The 18980-nt window shown below is 37.1% G+C and overlaps 1 protein-coding gene across 1 annotated transcript in view; it reads right to left on the bottom strand.

The window, feature by feature from the left end:
* The window catches only part of grik2 (glutamate receptor, ionotropic, kainate 2), a 229396-nt gene that overhangs the window by 17412 nt on the left and 193004 nt on the right, over positions 1–18980 (bottom strand). The window contains exon 14 of the mRNA XM_081388117.1: positions 11361–11586. Coding sequence (XP_081244243.1) covers positions 11361–11586 — 226 coding nt within the window. The remainder of the gene's footprint in view (positions 1–11360; positions 11587–18980) is intronic.

The raw sequence follows: 18980 nt of genomic DNA, 5'->3' as shown, positions 1-18980 counted from the left end.
TTGAGATTTATACATCATATACAAGCTGAATAAATAAGTTTTCCATTGATGTATGGTTTGCTAGGATAGGACAATATTTGGCCAAGATACAACTATTTGAAAATCTGGAATCTGAGGGTGCAAAAAATCAAAACATTGATAAAATCACCTTTAAAGTTCAACATTTATGTTCGCGATTGTGGTGCATTCACTCATAAAAATAAATGTTTTATATATTTACTGTAGGAAATTTACAAAATATCCTCATGGAACATGATCTTTACTTAATATGCTAATGATTTTTGGCATAAAAGAAAAATCGATATTTTTGACACGTATAATGTATTGGCTGTTGCCACAAATATACCCCGTGCAACTTATGACTGGTTTTGTGATCCAGGGTCACTTATAGCAAATCAAGGGGACAAAATAGTAAATTGTACGCACGCACGATATAGCAAATCAAGGGAATGAAATAGTAAATTAGTAAATTTTGAGGGACTACTGCCTTTCTAAAACACCACTGACACACTGTTTTGAGGTCTTCATGTTTATTTTAAAGCCACAATGGTTCATTATACTGGGTTTGACTTCAACATTTCACTTGCTGTCTGCTTTCACCTGCCTCAGTACAGAATCAGATATTCAGTTGTGCCAAGCATTAACATATTCTCATTTAAACATCTAATTAACCAACACACCAAAACGCAGATGGTCTGAACACTGACCCTGTCTGTTCCAGCGCAGGAACGCTTGCCAGAAGGACTCAGGCATCTCTCACCATCACAGTTTCTACATTAATGCATCCTGCCGACTGTGTGCTGCTGAAGTTAGGGAGATATATGCTAAACGCACGCCTGTATGCAGCCTGCCTGTGTTAACTGATTCCAAAAGGGTAGGATTAGCAATGGAAATGGCCTGTGCTGAGCTGTCTGAACGGTACACAGGGGAGTGATGATGCTAAACATCCTTGTGCATGTGCCCTGCATTTGCTCTACACAATGCAATCCCATGACACACAACTGACAAGCAAAAAACACCCTCACTGGGTCGTCTGTTAGACAGCATACCTGACAGATTTGAACCTGCTGAGTGACAAAGCATTAACGTCTGTGAGACGAGGCACTTGATCGCTGGCTTTCTCTGTCCATGTGGAAACCAGCACACAGGCCCCAGACAGTGAATGGATTAAGATATTCTGGACTGTTTAGTGCCTGACACACAAGTAATTTGCGTTTACATGGTTTATAGCGCAATAGTGTCAGAACACCAGCATGAATATTCAGAATTCACCAGTTTGCAGGGAAAGCATGCAGCCTTGGATCTACCAGTTTAAGGCTTAATAGAGAGGAAGAACAAGGGAACAATGAGAAAAAGAGGTGGAGCAGGGCTTGGAAATGAGCAAACTCATAAGCACCATGCCCCACAGTGATAGAGCTTTGGTTTCAACATCTGCCCCCTTTTACAATAGCTTCAGGGTAAATTATTTGTTAGACTCAGTCTCTGATGGCATGGCCACAGTCTGTTCAAGTCAAGCGAGTCATAATCATTTGCATAGCACTTCTCGTCTTATAAACAATGCATCAGGCTGACCGTATCATGCATACTGCACACAGAAAGATTGGCTGGCTTCTTTAAGACCTCCGGGAGTCAGGGTGAACCAGTCTACACAGAAACAAAGTCTTGTGAAGGTTGTGTGGTGTTAAAGTTGGCATGAAATGAATATTCACCCTATTATTTTTTCTAAAGGAGTGCCGTTTTACACCAAGTGCAAAGATCCATCTTGTTGGCAGAGGATATTTACACTAACTCTGCCCACCAATGTCTGATTGAGCCAGACAAAAATGTTCAAAAGAAACCTTATTTGTTAGCAGATTTTGCCAAACTCATTCTTCTCCCTTTTCCCATCGGCTTGAAAAGTCGTATATTTTAAATAAAAATTAAAGGGTTAGTTCACCCAAAAATTTAAATTATCCCATAATTTACTCACCCTCAAGCCATCTTACTGTAGGTATATCCCAGATAGCATGGTGACATTGATACAATGTTGAGTTTTGACCCAAACCATCATTTCGGTTGAGATTGACATTTCAATGTGTTGGATCAGCATTGAAATTTTGATGAAAGCCAACAGTGCACATGAGTGGAGACAGTGACATTGAACTAACAGTGATTTGTAGTGGATGAGCACAAGATCATTCTCATTCAGGCATGTATCTCTGCAGAACACTGGTGGGTGTTTCTCAATCAGTGGGACGTTTTCAAACCACAATGGGCATTTTCAACCGCTTTACCCGATTCGCTCTAATCCACTGGGGGCTTGGTTTGGGGGTGGGCCTTCATGATTTTAGCAAGTCTGTTGAAAAATGGTTGAAAAACATTTAGGGCCCTACGGGAAAAATAGTCGGCCCGCCAGGCGCATGGTCTAAAAGGGTTGTCCCTATTTTTCATAATGAGTAAAGTGTGAGTTTTGGGATTTACGTGCATTAAACCAATCAGAGTCTCATCTCTCATTCCCTTTAAATGCCAGTTGTGCTCACGCCATGGCAGATTCGTTATTTACATGGAGGAATTTGAGAGTGGAAAGCCCGAAGCCGTCACCAGAGCGCAAACGGAACTGCTCGTGCGCAAGCAGACCATCTACGGGACAAGCCGGATTCACAATATCTTTATGAACAAAATAATAATCTTTTACACTGTAATCCTTTTATTTTAAATATTTGGCATGTTTGTGTGCTGCTGTGCGTCCCTGTGTGTTTAATGAGCAGAGTGTACGCGTGTGTTGTGGACCCGCATATAGGCGCACATTACTAACGCGCTCAAATAACAAAACAAAAAAAATTACGCCATTGATTTTAGACCAGGTTTTTGTTTGTCAATGGCTCAGTCTATTTCTGTTCCTCAAAATAGCACCGCGCAAACAATGCACCGGAACACACCTCGTTCTCAGAACAGCAGCCCATGGGTGCAAATGCATTTGCTATTTAAACGACATGGCGCAGGACGTGAAAATGAAAACTGCGTCGGACTGAAATTAGCAAAAAACACTTGCGTCGCGCTTGGCGCTGCATTGCGCCGGGTGTAAGATAGGGCCCATATTGTAGTTTGAAATTGCCCACTGATTGGTAAACGCCCATTTTGGTTTTGCATTTGCACTTCTCAGTAGTCTAATGCTTCCTCATTAGAGAGAAAACATACAGTAGGTGCATCCTATACAAACGTCTTGTTTGTTGAAGCACCCAACACACTTACATGACTTCTCTAGCACAGTTTCAAACAATGGTGCATCTACCTTATTTAATCATTCATATTCCTGAATCTGTATTAAATTTGAGAAATGTAACTGATTTTCATTCAGTCTAGCTTGTTTCCACTGAAACACATTAACAAAAAAAATCTTGTGTTTCTTAAGAAAGTGACTGACATGATATTTAAAGAGATTAAGGTCTACATAAGGTGAATCTGCAGCTTCAAAGGTATAGTTCAGCCCGAAATGAAAATTATGTCATCATTTATTCACCCTCAAGTTGTTACAAACCTGTATGAATTTCTTTCTTCTACTGCACACAAAAGAAGATAGAGTGAAGAATGTTGGCATCCAGACAGTTGATGGTAGCCATTGACTTCCATGGTTTTTATTTCCTACTATGGAAATCAATGGCCACCGTCAACTTTCTGGTTACCAACATTCCTTAAAATATCTTAGTTTGTGTTCAACAGAAGAAAGAAACTCATACAGGTTTGGAACAACTTGAGGGTGAGTAAATGTAAAAATTAAATTAAATGTAAAAATTAAATTAAAAGTAAAAAATTCATTTCGGACTGACCTATCCCTTTAAAAAAAATTTCATTGAAAAAACCTAAGCTCTTTTAGGCCACATTTACACATAGCCAGGTATTTAGATAAACGAATAACATTGTAATAACATTGTGCACACAACATCGTTTTCAAAAAAGTTGTAATTTACATCAACCCGCATAAATACGCCAAACAAACATAGCGCGCTCACATGACGTTAAGCATTTTCTGGCGCATAATGTGACGTTTGAGAACCTAAAACCCCGTTTCTCCCAGTTAACACGGCAACACATAACCGGCGTTATCAGAAATCTCCACTTTGGCCGGAGTTTTTAGAAATAATCGTTTTCTGTGATAAAAACGGGGTTTTCGTGTAAATGAGAGGCCAAACCGCAGGGAAATATCTGTGTCTTCCCTTCGTGTAAACGGGGCCTTATACTACAAGATAAACTTGTTACTTGAATGTTATGTAGTTTGACAGAAAATGAACTGTGATAGTTAATGGCTACAGCTCAGAGGTGTTTGTTCCTCTTCATGAAGAGTTTAGCTCCAACACACAGGTCTGGGAGTGTTCAATGATCCTAATGACCTTGATTAGCTTGATTAGCTTGATTAGCTTGATTAGCTGCCTCAGGTGTGTTTAATAGGGCTGGAGATAAAATCGGACACCCCTGCCATAGTGCTTTCTTTTGATATGTATATATGACAACTGAATTGACTTGTTCTTGAGTAACATCATGCTTTCTTTTTCAGATTTCAGAAAACCCAAAGGAAAAGAGGCAGTCTGATGTAAGACAGATTTTTTAAACCTGAACTGTTGGACCACCTGTAGTTATGACATCAGACTTCTGAAGCCAGTTTTATTTTTAAAGGTTGAAATGCTTTTGTCCTATTTCTCTCCCTTTCTTTTTTTAAAGAATGATCTTTTAATATGTTTGTCATTGATTGATTGAATAAAATACATTGACTCAACTGCTGGAAAGGTGTCATTTATATTTTAAAAGGTTTTTGCCAAAATTTTAAATGGTCAGGAATTTGTTGACGCATCATTGAAGTGTAGCTGAAATATTAATGTTGTTTCAACATTAACTTGGTACATCAGATGTCAACATTGTTTGACATTACTTTTCAGTTGTATTTTCAGTGTTTCAACAAAATGTATTTAGAATCAACATCACATTGTAACATTTATCAAACCATATTACCAAAGATTATAATAATAATTATAACTTCAGTGTTGATTCAACAGCAGTGATGTAGATTCAACATCATAGTGTAACGTTGATTCAACAATATTACCATTGATTATTTTTGATAATTTCAATATTGATTCCGCATCGGTGATGTAGAATCAATCATAGTGTAATGTTGATTCAAAACCATTACCATTGATTTTTTTGTTCAACATAGTTTCAACAGTAACTGAGGGTGCGACATTGATGTTGATAAAATATCAGTTTGTAATCCTGAATCAATACTACTACAGTTGATTTTTGGTTGAAATCTCAACATTATTTCAACATTAACTGAGGGTGCAAGAGTGATACTAAAACAACATCACTTTTTTAACTTTAATTCAATGCAATTAGCGTTGACACATCAACACTGAGTCAACATTGTTTCATTGATTACATGCTATCAGGGATATGACTTTCTTCTTCCAGCCAAACACAAAGTTATATTTAAAAATATCCTGGCTCTTCCCAGCTTTTGGGGAGTGAATGGTACCTGAGATTTTGAAGCCCAAAAAAGTGCATCCATCCATCATAAAACTAATCCATACGGCTCCATGGGGGTAATAAAGGCCTTCTGAAGCGAAGCAAAGGATTTTTGTAAAAAAAAAAAATATATATATATATATATAAACTTTATAAACTATAATCACTGACTTCCGGTAATGGCCATATGCGCAAGACGAATTTTGGCGGAAGAGTGACCTCTGACCCAACACATGATGAGTGACCTCTGAGCATTGACGCACTACATAACACCATAATACAAAACACCAGTCACAAATTAGAAGCCTAAAAGGAGAATTTATAAAGAGAAATGTCGAGGAGTTTGAGTTTGTTGGCCTCTGCTCTCACCTAAGCTAGTCCTACATCCTACATCATTTTTGGATGAACTGTCCCTTTAAGCCGCACATAAACACAAAACTAACTTTAGTTGATCAGTTCACTTGCCACTTACACAGTTTATTTCTAAATGGACAGGTCTTGGTAAGAAGATGCTGCAAAACAAACCAGACTTTATACCAATATTTACAAAGCCCAATTATTCGGTAGAATGTGACCCTAGATATCTGATCCTGACTGAGGATCAATGGTCAGCTCCCTGTTAAGAAATGTTGCTGTCCTTCTTTTAATCAGAATATTTCTCACTATATCGGTATTGACATTCCCTGCAATACTGGCTCAGTAATATTCTCCTTGGACATTTACTTCCTCCCGGTCTAATGACTTGATAATGGTTCATGTAGCTTTTATCAATCGTAATGCAGAGAACTTCTCAGTTGTCCCTGGCTGGAACTTTACTGATCAGTGTTTAAAAATGCATTTCAAGACGGATGCTACTGTTACCCGACATATTTAAAAAAGACAACCGCACATGAAATGTGAAAGTTATAAAAAAGGGGAATATGATCAGTGAACATTTTAAATGCTGGTATTTTTCTTAGACAAATGGTTTATATCATCTATGCCATGGACTACTTTTAAGGTGCTTATATATTGATCTTTTTCCCATTTCTTAAGCTTGGCAGTAAAAACCTCCATCCAGATTTGTTGTATGGAACATTTCCAAGAAGCTTGAATATTCTGTCTAAGATCACTGTTTGTATTCAAGCAAGAGCTACAATAACACAGAGTCTGAACACGAGTGAGTACAAGATGACAAAATATCCATTTTTGGGTCAACACATCCATTTCTATTTTGTTATTTCTATTGTATTCTGCCTTTTTTATGTCAGGTTCTCAAAGCCTTGTGAGGGTAAAATGTGTTTCTAACTTTTTTTTCTTTTCTTTTTTTTCAGTGCAGCAAAAATCTAGTTAATTAGTTGTGAAACTCATAGAAACAGCAATTCTCCTGACACAAAAGATGATTTTTCAGTTGAGTAAACTTCAAGTCTTAAGTTTTATACATTTAGAAAAAAGTTCATATTGTAGTGTTTGACAAGCAACAATTTCTGTTATTAACCCGACTCTGCTGTTTTTAAAAGTGTTGATTGTGGGCAAATTGGATGGAAACCAACTGGGGTCAATTTGACCCCTAATATAATCAATGCAACCAAAATTTGAATAATGCAACCAAAAAAAAAAAAATCAAGTATAAATGAATCAGTTTACCAGTGTTTCAAGCAGTTTGAAAATCAAATAGGGGTCAAATTGCCCCCCAAAGCAATAGGAGTTAAAAGTATATTTTATAATATGTTCATAAATAGTGCTACATTCCAGGCAGTGGGAGGTGTCTGGTCATGTGTCCTGTGGTCAGTGAATGAACAATAGTGTTGTAGTACTCAATGAGGTCTCGGTATCGACCACATTTGTACTCGTATCTGACTAAGAGGACTCTTAGGGGCTGTTTACACGACACCGTTTTCAACTAAAAACGTAAAACTGTTTATGCGTTTTGGCCATTCGTTTACACGACAACAACGTTTTGGGTGCCTGAAAACGCAAATTTTTGAAAACGGGTTTCAAAGTGCAAGTTTTTGAAAACGGTCTCCGTGTAAACAACAAAAAAGCCAATCTCTGAAGACGATGACGTCATGCACATGCGTATTTTGTGTTCAGTCTATAGTGTTTCATCGCCATCTACTGGCCTGACAGCAGAATACAGGATTTTTAGTCGTTTTCGTGGATCCGTGTGAATGGGAATCGTTTTGACAATGGTTTCGTCTGTACGTGAAGAACTCAAAGGAAAAAGTTAAGCACATTGTTGTCGTGTAATGTACCCTAAATTGCCTGTGCATTGTCTTATTTATTTGTTAACATCATTAATGTTATTGGATGTAAAACTTTCTGCTTGAAATGCAATAAATAACTTATTTCTGATTTGATTTATTTTGTTACTGTTGTGCTGGGTCCGAAATTAACATCAACACCGATTGTGTCAAAAAAGTCAGTCAAAAAAATATTACAAATGGCCACAAATTCACAAAATTTCTATTATATGATATAATTAAGCAATATCACAAGAGCCAGAGCGTTGTTTTCACAAATATGTGCACAATTGCAAACGTGATATTGTTTTTTATAAAAACGTTCAATAAACCAGAAGTTAACAACTGACTTACATTTTAGACACAATTTTAAACACAAGTTTTTGCTCCATTTTGGCCATGAAAATAATTCAAAAAAAACCCAAAGCAGAAGTGTTGTGGTTACGGTGCAACACACAGCAGTGTTCAATGAATGATTCAGTGACTTACTCTTTAAGCGATTTACTGCCAATACTGGCAGTTTCAGTTTCATAATTAAAATGATAATTTTATTTCTTCATTGTGTTTCGATATTCAAAATTTAGTTGTTAGTGATTTCATTTGATTGGCAATAGCTCTATAAAGTGTCTTATTATTCTAATTGTATTTATTGATTAAATATAAAACATTTATTTGGCAGGAAATGTGGATCTTTCAAATGAACTTTCTACTAATCTAATAATGACTACATCACTAATTAACATATTTGACACACGAAACCACAGCAAACTGAACACAAAACATCAGTTCATACACAGCACACTGAATGAGTGAAATAAAGCTTGTGGTTTTCTTTCATTTGGCTGATTGACACGGTGCCTGTGGTAGAGGAGTCTGGCTTCAGAGGTGGCCAAAAGGCCTTTCATCCTCACATTAAGGTGCCTTTTCCATTCTTGGTTATTTTAGTCCTTTCAAAGCAATTCTGCATGAAATGGATCGTGCTGTTTTATATCCAATACGATCACATGCTGAGGCCATTTGTTGCGTATGTAGCTTTGAGGTCCAAGTTATTCTACAACCATGAACTTCAGCTTTCTCTCTCAAAAACTAATAAATACAAAAGAAAAAAAATATATATATGGATGTGCACTACTCTAAAGAAATGTGAAGAAAATCATAGAAACCTTAATTCCCTTTTCTACAAACGCGTGATAAGGAAAGTGTTTTAGGGTCATTGTGTTGAGATGTCTTACAGCAGTATCATGAACAATTCTGGATGTTTTTGGACTCAAGTCTTACTGTGAGGACTGACACAGCCCGCAGCCGCGTGTATAACCAGATTAAGACAATCTGCTACTGAGACCGATAATCTTATGCACAGGAGGGGAAACGCCTCGCAGTTTCTCTTTTCATTTATTTATCTCATCCATTCGTCTATTTCATGCACGTTTGCCTCGGGGTTCGCGTTTCTGCACATTCACTGAGCCGATGAGAGACGCTAACCTCAACCGCTTCACCTTCACCGACAGAGCCAGACAGTCATTAATCAAAATGAAATGAAGATTTGAGTCGACGCTGCAGTCTGAGAGAAACACACTTTGAGGAAAATACACTTCTGCATGGCAGAGATGTGATGATAAACGACTGTGTCTCTCATTTCAATCAGGATGTTCAGTGATTCATGTTTTTGTTGAGGTGTTTGACTTTTTCTTTTTTCTTTTTTTTTTTCGGAAGATAATGCCGCTGAGAATAAATATTTTAGCAAAATAGAAATTGTTTTGAATTGATTATGCACATGTGTTCAGATCTGGGCAAATAGCTGTAACTGATTATTGATTAGGGCAGTGATGTCCTGCAGCATCAATTCAGTCATTGTTTCAGATGCTGATTGACAACAGTAGAGCCACTGTTGCATTAGAGCTGTGGTTCCCAAACTAAAACATGTACCCCTGGGCCAAGACTGGGGGTATGCTGACAAAATGCTGAATTTGGCCGTTCATTTAACCCTTAAACACACATCTCGGGTCTTTAGTGGCCTGGGACGTCCTTCACTACCCTCCTCCTCATTATTATTTTTTTAATAGTTAGACATCAACCTTCTTAGTATTCATCAATCAATTCATTATAAACAATATAATCAGAAAAAAATACAAAATTATAAAAGAATGCCTGTTTTCCCATTCATTTATTTAAAACAAAAAAAAATGTATACAACAGTTCATCAAACAAAAGGTCATATTTAGTGATGTACATTTTAAACACAGCATGTCAGTATTTTTTTGCAATGAAACAAACAATAGTTCCAGTGAAAGCCACAGCAGAACTGTTGGCCGTGTCCAAGCACCACACAACAGTGTTTCATTACTGAACAAATCTGCGGCTTTGAACGAATCGGGAGAGTTGAAGTCGGTGAATAACATCAAAGTACAACGAGAGCGATTAGAGAGTAGACGACTCCGTGAACTCTGTCCTGGAGAGTTTAGCTCCAGCCCTGATAAAACTCGCCTGCCTGTACATTTCCAGTAACGCTGAAGAACTTGATCAGCTGGTTCAGGTGTGTGTGATTAGAGTTGGAGCAAAACACTCAGGACAGTCGCAGTGCAAAGATGGCTTTTGTTGATACTGACTCCATTTGATTGAAATAATCGATTTACTTTAATGTATTGCTTTATTTATTACATTACTATTTAAGGTAGGGTAGGCAATTTCAGAGAGGCTCGCAATAGCAAGTTAGCTTGAAAGCATGAGATCCCATCATCCCTTCAGTGCGTCTCCAAAGCCAAGCTTCCTCCAAAACACATGAACGCACACAGCCAGAGCAGATTCTACAAAGCGTCACGAGAGACAGCGTTAAATTACCTCATGTCTCAAAGGTCAAAGCACATAACATAACATTAATAATGCATGTAAAAAAAGTTACAGAGCTCTTATCTGTACCACCTGACTGCTGCAGATTTATTTCGCCGTTAATAGTGTTGGCATATAAACGCATAAACCGGAGTCCGAGGACGTAAAGAGCTCAGAGTAGAATTTCAAGGGTTGCCATCTTGTAATTACGGTTATGACATAGCGTGAACGCAGCATAAGCTCGTTGTTTTGGTTCAGGGGGTGGAGCTCGAGCCGAGCCAATCCTCGGGTTTGAGACTCCTTCGAAGACAGCAAGCCAAGTTTGTTTACCATTAACTATTTAGATTGATGAGGTGGTGAACTCATGAAATTGTACTCATATTTATAAAAATACCTCCATGTCATTACATCTATAATTTGAACCCTCTTTACCCTTCCCTCACCACTTAACTCACCAATAAAACAACCCATAGCACAAACCATACCCATATCCCACCTCATTAACAGCAAAAAGTGTTTTACAATACAACATCAACACAATACGTACTTTGTAATGCAAGTATATAGTAGTTAAAGACACCTAATATACAGTGTGACCATAAAAATCCTGATACAAAGTGAAGGATTCCACTTATTACATGGCTACATCCCAAATAATACAAGAAGTGCTTTTGAATATTGACATCAATTAAAATTATTTTATGCATGCTGTGATACAAGCACCATGAAACAGCTTTAGACATGAAACAAGAATGCAGTGTTAGTTAAGTAAATGATAAATTATTCAAATAAAACTAATATCGCAAAGTGCCTTACCCATTGGGGTGCCAACCCCGTAGGCCTTGGAGTCTATGAGGCCTCCGATCTGTGTGAGGTTGCAGTTGCGCTGGGTGACGAATTCGATGGTGGTGGACTCCATGAGGAAGGCATAATCTGAGGTGAGCACGCGCTCGATTCCTTCCTCGATACTCTTCACCATGACCGAATGTCTTCGACTGCTCATGAACTCCCACATCTTATCATACGTGGAGATCTTTGTTTTCTGGAAGAGGAGTCAAAATCATTATCAGACTTTTAATTCATAAATGCTTGTTGACCAATAAAATATGCTTTCTCTCCATTTTAACATTATATTTGCACATTTCAATAATAAACAGCATAGACAATTTGGAATAAACAGTAAACAATATTTGACCTTGAAACAACAACAACAACAACATCAACAACAAAAACAATAATGCAAACTCCAGTACCATATTATCTAATCCTAAATCTGAAATAAGAAAGATCTGGTTTGGATAGACATTGACACAACACAATATCAAAACATTGACAACTTCTAAAATGTATTTTTTTTTTTTTCATATGTACTTAAGAAATCTAAAAGTTGGAACTGCAATTGTCATAAAATTTGCAAAAGTGACAGATCAATCCCATTACAGGACTCCAATTAATCACTAAATGACACAAAGTCTTTTCAGAGAAATACCCACGCGGGCTCTTCGGTCATTTTTAACAGAAAAAACAAAAAAAAACATGCATGCTCTTTTTTATGGAATTTCTTTTATGGAATTTTTTTTTTACATTTTTTACTTTGCCGAAATGGTGTGAAACTTAGGTTTTGCCACTTGCTATGTGAATACAGAAAAAGAAAATCATGGACATGATTCCAAAAGGTTAAATGGCCCTGAAAGAATAATAAAAAAAATAGTCACACTCGTACTCCTCGCGGTTAAAAATGACTGTATTGGAAAGTAATGGTAAATTAATTTCACGTTATGGAAATGTGTGGTACTGCACCCAAACAAAATCTTACTGAAAGCTCATTTTTTTAGATAACCTCAAATTTGGAACACAACTTGATTTTCTAACAGTTTTGAGTTAAAAAAATAAATAAAAAAATACATATTTCATATAAAAATTAAAAATAGTATTTTTGTCCATTTTTCATAATTTCATTCTGCCAAGTGTCTTCTTTATAAAGAGACCAAACTTCAGTCTGTGCTCCAAAGCATTCAAAATGTATGACAGTTTAAGTTGGAAATTTCATTTTCAGGTCTATGCTCAAAAAGAGGTAATAAATAGTTTATAACTACTGCATAAATATACCATTAAAAACCCTACAAATACAAAATATAAAATAAAAAAAAATATCGAACTAAAATATAGTACAAATATAGTATTTTTTTACCGCAACACGAGGAGCACCAGATGATTGACACAATGAATTAATATCATCCATTATAAATTCAATAAAATCAACCAATCAATTTGATGAACCTCAAATGATTTGTAAATATTTGTCCTTAAAAGTTGTGTACCTACAAATACAAATGAGAACATTTTATTACCAATAAACCACCCACAGACAAGCTTTTCTCGCTCACACTTCTCTCTTGCTGGGAACACAAAGCATATGCAGGTGTTTTTCAAAATAATCTTTTTAAGAATAATCATACACCTATTGCTTAAAATGTCATATTTTCGCCCCCTTTACACGATTACTACGGCACAAATTGTGGCAGAAGCACACAAATCTGTTTACGACTAATCCTTACTAATCTCCTAAACTGAAATGTATGCACGCAAAATTCAGCATTCAAAATAATACCATCTTATTCCAGTGGAACTACAAATAAACCCATAATCAACTTAGATATTAAGGTTAGTAGCATGGGAAATTGTTACCGATTGCATAGAATCTTCAAGCATTTTAAACTCAGGTCTCTTTGTGCTTCTGAGAACACATCTGGTGGCATTTGAAACCTAATTAAGTCACATACTCAAGGTCCTGCCTGCCATTATTGTGTGTAATGACTTTTTGTGGCCGGTCGATATTTTAGATCAACTGGGTGATTTGCCAAGTGCCTATCAGAATCTTCTGGAGTTACCCTTGGCAAATCAGCCGATTGCACATGTAGACTACGACTGCTGATGAGGCAAAACCATAGGGGCTGAGATAGACAGAAGAAAGAAGGGAAATCTCAATGTATATAAAAAAAAAGAAATAAAAAAAAAAGTAATAAACAATGCTTTAAGTGTGACGTGACAAAAGTCACCCTGTCAGTTCTCCAGTGATCATCTCTCATTTTTACTTCTTTCTTTATCACCGTGATCCTATCTGTGCATTTCGGTTGATTTGAGATTGTTTGGATTGATTAGCAGTGATTTGTCGAACACTTTGATCATGTTGAAGTGTTCACAGATTGCACTACTTTAATCCGCTCTTGGTTCTCAATCTGTTCTGAGGCTTTGATTAATTTACCGCACACTACAATCAGACCTGAAGCATTCTCTGCTGCGGATGTTATTCTTAGATGACAAGACAATGAAAATGAAACAAATGTATTTTCTGTTCTGACACTGAGACAAATAGTAGAAAAATTGGTTGATCCTGAAAAATAGACGTTATTGTGGGAGTGATGTCAATGTGAAATAAGGATATGTTCCAGATTGAAAATATTTAACCAGCTTTTGGACTGAAAAGGGACATCCATCAACTTTCACTCAGAAACATCCACAAAACACACAACATTATTGATGTCTAAGATGTATGAAAGTAAACAGATGTCAGCCTGTTGTTGCTGACTGACTTCCATTGTCTACAGAGCGCTGCAGGGATGATGTATGTTTTTTGAAGGCCCAAACCCTGAAATGAGTTAAGATCCTGATATACTGGTGCAAACTGGTGTGCGTCATGTTGAACACTGGAGTTCGGAGCAGCTTGCCAAAGTGAACTTCCAGGAAAGTTCACTCTGAACTACCAGTGGTCTGTGGTGATGATGTAATAGGTGGGTGTGGCTCTGAGGCTCCACCTTCTTTAACATTGACATTCTTTAACAACTTCTAATTGAAAGCGACACTGACACGTTTTGTCATGTTTAATACTGTGAAGCTGCTTGTTTTAAAGCAATCTATTATATGCTATATAAATAAATGTGAGGAGATGTGTCTGGAGTGCTGAATTGCAGAGCTGGTGCAAACATATCCACGTCACTATGATCAGATGCTTTCTGAACTGCTGTTTTCTCAACATTGTGTCATTGAGGGGAAAGCGAGCAGCACATATTTACATATTCATCCAAATGTCGCTCTCGCCAGTGTGGGGAACGTCGGGAACAGTGTATCGCTGCAAAGGTATCTCAAACTTCTTTTTACCCCTAAGTGAAGAACAAAAAGTAACTTTGCAGTGAGTATATGCAGGGCCTTCAGCATTTCCGGTTCCTTCATCCTGAAGTCAATGGGGTTTTTTTGTTTGTTTGTTTTTTAAGGGTCTGTGGTGAACACAAGCTCAAGTTATTTTCATGTTATATTCAGTGACATAAAATTCATCAATAATACCCCCATGTGATATTTTTCAAAGCTTTACTTGTCTTAAAAAGTGTCTTAATGTGACTACAGGGGTTTCCTCGTTAAACGTCATCAAGCCGAAGAGGAAAACTCTTCTACTCACTAGGTGCTTTTACAGCCTCAATGAGTTTATATACTATATATAACTCAAACTTTCAGGGAAAAAGCTTTTAAATAAAGACTGAAAGATCTGTTGAAGCTTAATGATGGTGTAATTCGTTTAAAGCCTGCGTTTAGCTTTTGACGTCTGCCTATTGTATTTAGACTTCAAAATAAAAGCCGTGTTATTTAGTGAAGATTATCACGATGAACAAAATGTGTAAGAATCATCCATTTTGTTTGGCACAGGGCTTATTCTCTGCAATGATCCAAAAGTCCTATTGGTTTTTATTGTGGAGGGAATCTGTGACACTGACTTCCAGGTTGGCTTAGAAAAACACATCATGTCTGCAGCGCTCGATTAGCGGAGACATTGGTGGAGCTTAAGGAATGATGGGTGCTTCAAATTCCCTGACAATTAAAAAAAGTATGCTGCACCCATGTGAGCTAACCAAGACTTCATCCACGACTTCAAATCACCACATAAATATTAAAATGACCCAATCTAAAAGAACAGATAATAATCTTAATTGATGTCTAAATGTGTCTATATCTCTGCTCTAGAAAGCAGGCTTCAAGTATCCAGAGCTGAATGTTAAGCTGTATGAGCCTACATTACAGTCAAATGGTCCATTATTCCTTATTAAACTTTAATGTTGTGTAGAACACATTAAACTGCATTTAAACTCTACTCATCACATTGTGATCGTGAAGTATTGCAACATAACGGTGTCACATTAAAACAAAAGACTAGGACGCTTCAGGGGCTTGCGTTTCAAACTGGAATTCAATTTAGTTCTCACCGGTTTTAAAACATTGGAGTAGTGGCATAAAAATAGAGAATACATATATTTCATATTCAATTTATATTAGGTAATTACATATTTATTAACGTGTTATTATCTTGTAATAATATAATCATGATTAATGGAATCCGTCCTCAAGGCTGAACAAAAAAATCAACTGATCTCAGGCATATCTCAATGGAAATCTTTAATAATTAGAATTGATTTTCAGTTCTGACCAGTATTTAAAAATCCACGACAGAAACTGTTATTATTATACATCATATTAGATAAAACAATGGTGATCAAAATATTTAATTAATTGCAGTTTTAAATCGTTAATTTTGACAACCCCAATTGTTATATATGAAATATCTCTGTGGCGTAAACAGAACAGATAACAAGACTGTATCATAAATATCCTCAGTAAACATTTGCGAGAGTTCTGTGTGGATTGCTGGTGTTTTCTCTGTGAGATATTCCACCGAGGCCCGTGAGCAACGAAGCAGATCAGTCCAAAACAAGCATCTCCGGGCCGGACCCATAGCTCAGCACTGATAATGATGCTGGAAACTGCAGCGGGCAGGTGGCTGTCCATTTTAACTCACATTCTCATTATACTGACACACGCAGGACGGCGACAGTCTTTGTGAAGCTTCTAACAGGATAAATCTCTCGCACACACCAACATGTAAAGACATTTTAAAGATGCTGCTAACTATTGGTTTTACGAAAAGCAGACACATAGCCTGTCATGAGAGAGAAACAGAGAGATGTGTGTGCACAATGAAAGGCTTCTTAGAGCATCCACAGGGAAGGGCACGTGATTATGCGTGTGTGTGTGTGTGTGTGTGTGTGTGTGTGTGTGTGTGTGTGTGTGTGTGTGTGTGTGTGTGTGTGTGTGTGTGTGTGTGTGTGTGTGTGTGTGTGTGTGTGTGTGTGTGTGTGTGTGTGTGTGTCAAAGTCTCTTGGGTCTCTATTGTTAGACTTGTCAAAATGCCTTTGATTAGGCCTTACACACATACCTGCACCTCTTCGAAGTATTAAAGATGTGCCTTGTCTTTATACCTCATTCATGACATTTAAATAAATATAAATGTTTGCTGATTGTTAGCACAACTTCTGTCACCATATTTCAATGCATGTTTGAGCTTTGTTAGCTGAAAGTAACTTGCACTGACATATCTTAAAATATATCAGTGCCATTGTATTGTCTCAAGATGCACATCAACAATGTTTTTATTTTTTTATTTTTCTAAGGCACGTTAGAGCTACTTAAATGTCCTCATTGGAATAAGGTCTAATCCTGGCTTAATCTAAGCCCTGTCTGTGAAACCAGGCCATAATGTAATTAAATAATTGCTATTTTACTATAACAGATTATAATAGTAATTAGTAGTGGTATAACAGGAATTATGAATTACATATCAGGGTTATTATAGTTAACTAAACCATATTAAAAAAAGAAAATGAAATAAAATAAATATTAACTGTAATGAAATAAAATACTTACAATTATTTTATTTCAGCTAGCTGCCAAAGTAACATTTCTCACTTTCATTTAGTTCAACTTGATGTATTAAAATAACAAAAAAAAATAATATTATTTTTTATTAACTCTCTCTTAAATCAATCAATCTCTCTCTCTCTCTCTCTCTCTCTCTCTCTCTCTCTCTCTCTCTCTCTCTCTCTCTCTCTCTCTCTCTCTCTCTATCCATGATATATGGAGTCCTCCATTCTATTAATCAATTAATAGATCATTCTTTTAAAAAAATAAATATAATATTTCTAATATATATCTAATATATATTCATAATATATTTATATACATTCATTATTATTAATAATAATAATTTGAATATTAAACTTAGTTTAATATTTTAAGTTTAACATGATTAAATAATTACATTAAAATAAATAATTATTATTATAATAGAATGATAAACATTGTTATACTCTTATGCCAGACTTATCCATTTAAAATATATAATATATTATTTGTTTTTGGCCATTCTATTCCAAAAAGAATCTTTCAAATGACATTCCCGCCACAGAATGAATGGTGATTGTGAATCACAGGGGTGTAGAGCATCATTGTTCCTCTCTACAGGAGGAGCTGCTCTTTTTAACTGCTGCTCCAGATCATCAGGAGCTGTGATTCGCTTCCTGAGACTATCTCATCTCGACGGTCCAGGGGTCCGAGAACAGAAAAAACTCACTGAGGATTGATAAGATCAAGATTGCTCAGGAAATATGAGGGTTTTGAACCTGAGAAGTAGCCGCAGGTTCCACGAAAACTTTCTCAACAAATTAAAAAGATGATGATAGCAGCTGAGGTGGTCAGATGAGACCTGGACGAGCAAAGCGTTTCTCACAGACTCTTACAGAGACACAGATGTGACTGATGAACGAGTCGAGGAAGTGAGTGAAGGTGTGCTCCTCTGTGTGAAAGGTTGCCACAGATTGTTTTGATACTGAAGGATAAGAGAGAGAACGAGAGAGAGGTCGGGCTGCTTTCCCAGTGAGCCTGCTCCTCTTTTTGATCATAATATCTTTTGAAGCATAGAATGTGGCATACTAGATGTGACAGATAATAAGATGCCTCAGAGCAGAGAAGGACAAAGAAAGCAAACCTCCAGAGAAGAGGACTATATCTGGACTATACGTCTTCTGTGTTCTCCACCTGCTTTCATGGGTTAAAATATTCTATAATTTAATGTGTCAGCCTTAGGGCAGTATGTTCAGCACAGGGAACGCTTGGCTTCCAGATGGTGGCTGCCTGAAATGGACAAAGGGCCCTATCTTGCACCCAGCGCAACTGACTTTGTACACCGACGCATGTATCATTCCTATTTTGCACCCGCGCACAGCGCGCTTTTCCCTCCACAGACGCACGTCGGTAAATTAGGAAATGAACTTGCGCTCCCGGGGGCGGTTCAGCGAAGAGAGGAGGCGTGTTCCGGCGCAAACGTTCCCTGGTGCTGTTTTGCAGTTTCAGAAAACAATTCCGCCACTGACCAGGAAAAACCTAGTCTAAAGTCAGTGGCGCGATGCGCGTGTTATTCAGATGCTATTTTAAGGGCGCATGCTTGGCCATAATCAATGTAGCGTGTGCATAACGCACATACACTTTGCTTATCTCATCTACACACAGACGCAGGAGTTCTCATTTTTAGAAAACCCTACATTATTACAAGGAAAT

Source organism: Scardinius erythrophthalmus (genome assembly GCF_964197995.2).
Source record: "Scardinius erythrophthalmus genome assembly, chromosome: 16".
Taxonomy (NCBI): domain Eukaryota; kingdom Metazoa; phylum Chordata; class Actinopteri; order Cypriniformes; family Leuciscidae; genus Scardinius; species Scardinius erythrophthalmus.
The sequence above is the reverse complement of the archived record's forward strand: the minus strand, read 5'-3'. Positions and strand labels throughout refer to the sequence as shown.